The following is a 3,085-nucleotide window of genomic DNA, read 5'->3' as shown; positions in this document are numbered from 1 at the left end:
AGAGCATCACACATCACTGACCATTACAAAAGTTTCATTCATGTGGCACGTTGCTGGCCGCTAGTTGCCCTTTATAACCCGCGGTTACCTTGGATCACACACCCCTAGCAATTCTGAGCTCTCCACAGTTTAATCTTTGTGTATTTTCACTCATGCAATGGCAGCTTCAGTACTATTGCCAGATGAAGTATTGAAAATCAAATAGCAGCTCGTGGATTGCAGGGGCTTCCTCGAGTATTGTAATAGGGGGACCACCAAAATCACTGAGCCACCACAGCAGGAATATGAAAACCTGGTGATTGTAAACTGTAATGCCAAGACACTGCAGGATCATGCTGGGAGTGGGGTTCCTCTTTTGCTGGATCTATAGTATTGAAGATCAGATAGCAGGAAACTGTCAAAATGACAGGGAAGAGTGGAGATCTTAAGGTGTCATCGTGACTTAGGCACAGGTTGTCCCTGCTGGTCCTTCAAGATTTGTGCAGAACTGTGTGCTACATGCAATCTGATAACCTCTTCGCTGGCTAGTAATTGTCTTACAAAAGCACCCCAATCTATATGTGTTTAAATTCTAAACACTTGGTGTAATGTCCTCCATAATTAAAAGAGGCGTGAACACTTCTTTCAAAGGTGCATCTATATGTGCATAACTGGAATTGGATTGTATTCTATCAAACTTCAAGGTTCCACTTGTTTCATTTGATCCTGATCAAGTGACACAGGCTTCCCTAAAATATTTATAACCATTTAATAGTACCAGATAAAGTACCTTAAACTCTGCAATAGAGCACCATGGTGTCCTCTTTCTTTTTCATATGTTTTATTAGTTATAGAAAACTTATTTCCAATACAGCAGGAGCCAAACCACTAAAAAATGAAATTTAATTCACAAAAGGAGAGAGCATTCTTTTTCATTCTAATGAGGATAGTATACGTATTTGTTTTCCTGCTCCAGATGAGAAACTTCCTGTTCGGTGATTGTGTGTACTGTACGTTTCTTTCTTCTTGATACAGTCTAAAAAAATTAATAAAAAAAAAACAAAAAAAACTGAAAATTGCATTTCACCGTTTGAAGTGGAACGCTGTTTTACGAAACAGGAAGAACATGATTCCGTACGGACGTTGACTCCTACAGTCAGTCAACACGCAGCAGCTGACAGTTCAAAGTCTAGCAAGCAATAAGGAAACTGTATAGAAGGTAACTTGATTTCACGACAATAAAAAATTACAAAAAATTGCAAAAAACAACGTTTCTTTGTGTTCAGAATATGGTAATTCATTTTTTTAACGGAACGTTGTAACCGATGTATTGTTTTGTTTTCGAGGTAGGAGTGTAGCAATAACAACGTATGTAGAGGCGCTGAACAACCGCTTGTAACAAGTTTTCATAACGACAGTTATACTGTAAAAATAATGCTCTTTATACAGTAATGCTTGCTAACAGCTCGGATACACGAGTTAAAGTGTACTGCAGCACTTTAGTGACTTGTTAGAAATACAGTAAAACGTGGCCTTGTTATGTTAGCACGCAATTTCGTGATTGGGACGATGGGACCGTTTTTCACGATCGTAAACAAATCGCATGACAAAAATGGCATTCCTCTTATGGGAGCTGATTTAAAAAAAAAAATTAACCGTACAGACTCTGCCACCTTCATGATTAAATATCTTACAAATGAACCAGCAGGGATTTAAAAAATCCCATGGATTTCTGAGGCTCTTGAAATCAGATACTGTGTGTAGAGAATGCACAGTCTGATTATTTGATTATGCAGATAAGATCACCGCAGCTGAGGGTAATTAGTGTTGATTGAGCTGATTTACCATTCCAAGGGAAACTCTGAAGACGCAGCTGCTTGGCATTGTGATCACTGAGTAGTCCCGGAAAAGCTGCAATCATCACACATCCAGCAAGTCTTTATTCGCTTGTTTCATTCTGATTGGTAATTTAGCCCCACAAAACAACAGTGACTCTTACCTGATTGTCAGCGCCTGATTTCAGCTGAGAGCTCATTTTTTTGTGGATACATTGCAGTGTCAGCTAGGTACAGTAGTTCAGCACATACAGCCCTCCCTTTCTTTTAGATTAGGGAAAGCTAATCAATCTTTTCATTGATGTTGTATCAGACCAAATATTTGTAAGCATGCTGCCCCTTGGTGGTAGTGTGCACTAGCACAGTAGTCCACATTACAAAACAAATTAAACACAGTTTTAACTAACAGGGCTCCCTAAAAAGGAAGACTCAAAAAAGAGGTATATGAATACAGTAATTGTGTAAGCATAGAAGACTTCATTGCTTCATAATTTAACAGCTGATAAACATCAGCTTAAAACAGACAGTGAGGACTGATTTTAAGAGTGGTCAGAAAATGTTTTTTAAAAGGTTGATTAGACTGTTGGGAAAACATGCTTACTTACAGGGATGAAAATAAGACTCCAGTTGCATAGGAGTTTGATCAATTTCTGATTTTACTATGAGTTATAGAAGACACACCTGAGCTTGTTACTTATACACTGTGGTTAATCAAGCTTGAAGTACAGCCTGGAATGGGTGAAACTGCTGTGCAATTGGAGTCTTATGTCAATGCCTGATTTATTATTGTAATTACTTTTTTTTTACAGTGTTTCCAATGGAAAACCAAGAAGAGCCTTCTCCAGAACCACAAACAGAAAAGGAAAATCGGAAGCAGACAGTTCCTTCCAGTACCGGCAGCAACCCCACGGCTGAGCGGGTCTGTCGATTCTACTCGCAGGGAAGACACTGCCACTTTGGGAGAAGATGCAGATTTCTCCATCAGTGGGTAGAAGCAAAAGAGATTTTGAACGGAGCTGAAAACAAAACCGATAATACTTTAAGCAGCAATCCCAGTGAAGATGGGACACTTGACGATTCTGCGAATACGGTTCTTGAATACCCCGAGCAGGTTCAAAATACAGGTCAAGCCTCGACCATCAGGGATGTTTCAAGCAAGTGCGACCAGCTGTCTTTGAGCAACAAGACTTCTTCAGGTAGAAAAGAAAACTCAAGGAGGCCATGTCGTTATTTTTTGTCTGGTAACTGTGCCATGGAAGACAGGTGCCGGT

General features: G+C 39.6%; 1 protein-coding gene across 1 annotated transcript in view; it reads left to right on the top strand.

Moving 5' to 3' along the window:
• Positions 1-1,116: 1,116 nt before the first annotated feature.
• The window catches only part of si:dkey-24l11.2 (uncharacterized protein LOC100034462 homolog), a 6,529-nt gene continuing 4,560 nt past the window's right edge, over positions 1,117-3,085 (top strand). The window contains exons 1-2 of the mRNA XM_041227024.1: positions 1,117-1,198; positions 2,624-3,085. The exon at positions 2,624-3,085 is cut by the window's right edge and continues 281 nt beyond it. Of these exons, the coding sequence (XP_041082958.1) occupies positions 2,632-3,085 (454 nt within the window). The 5' untranslated portion in view covers positions 1,117-1,198; positions 2,624-2,631. The remainder of the gene's footprint in view (positions 1,199-2,623) is intronic.

The sequence above is a fragment of the Polyodon spathula genome, chromosome 24, assembly GCF_017654505.1.
Source record: "Polyodon spathula isolate WHYD16114869_AA chromosome 24, ASM1765450v1, whole genome shotgun sequence".
NCBI classification, from domain to species: domain Eukaryota; kingdom Metazoa; phylum Chordata; class Actinopteri; order Acipenseriformes; family Polyodontidae; genus Polyodon; species Polyodon spathula.
The sequence above is the reverse complement of the archived record's forward strand: the minus strand, read 5'-3'. Positions and strand labels throughout refer to the sequence as shown.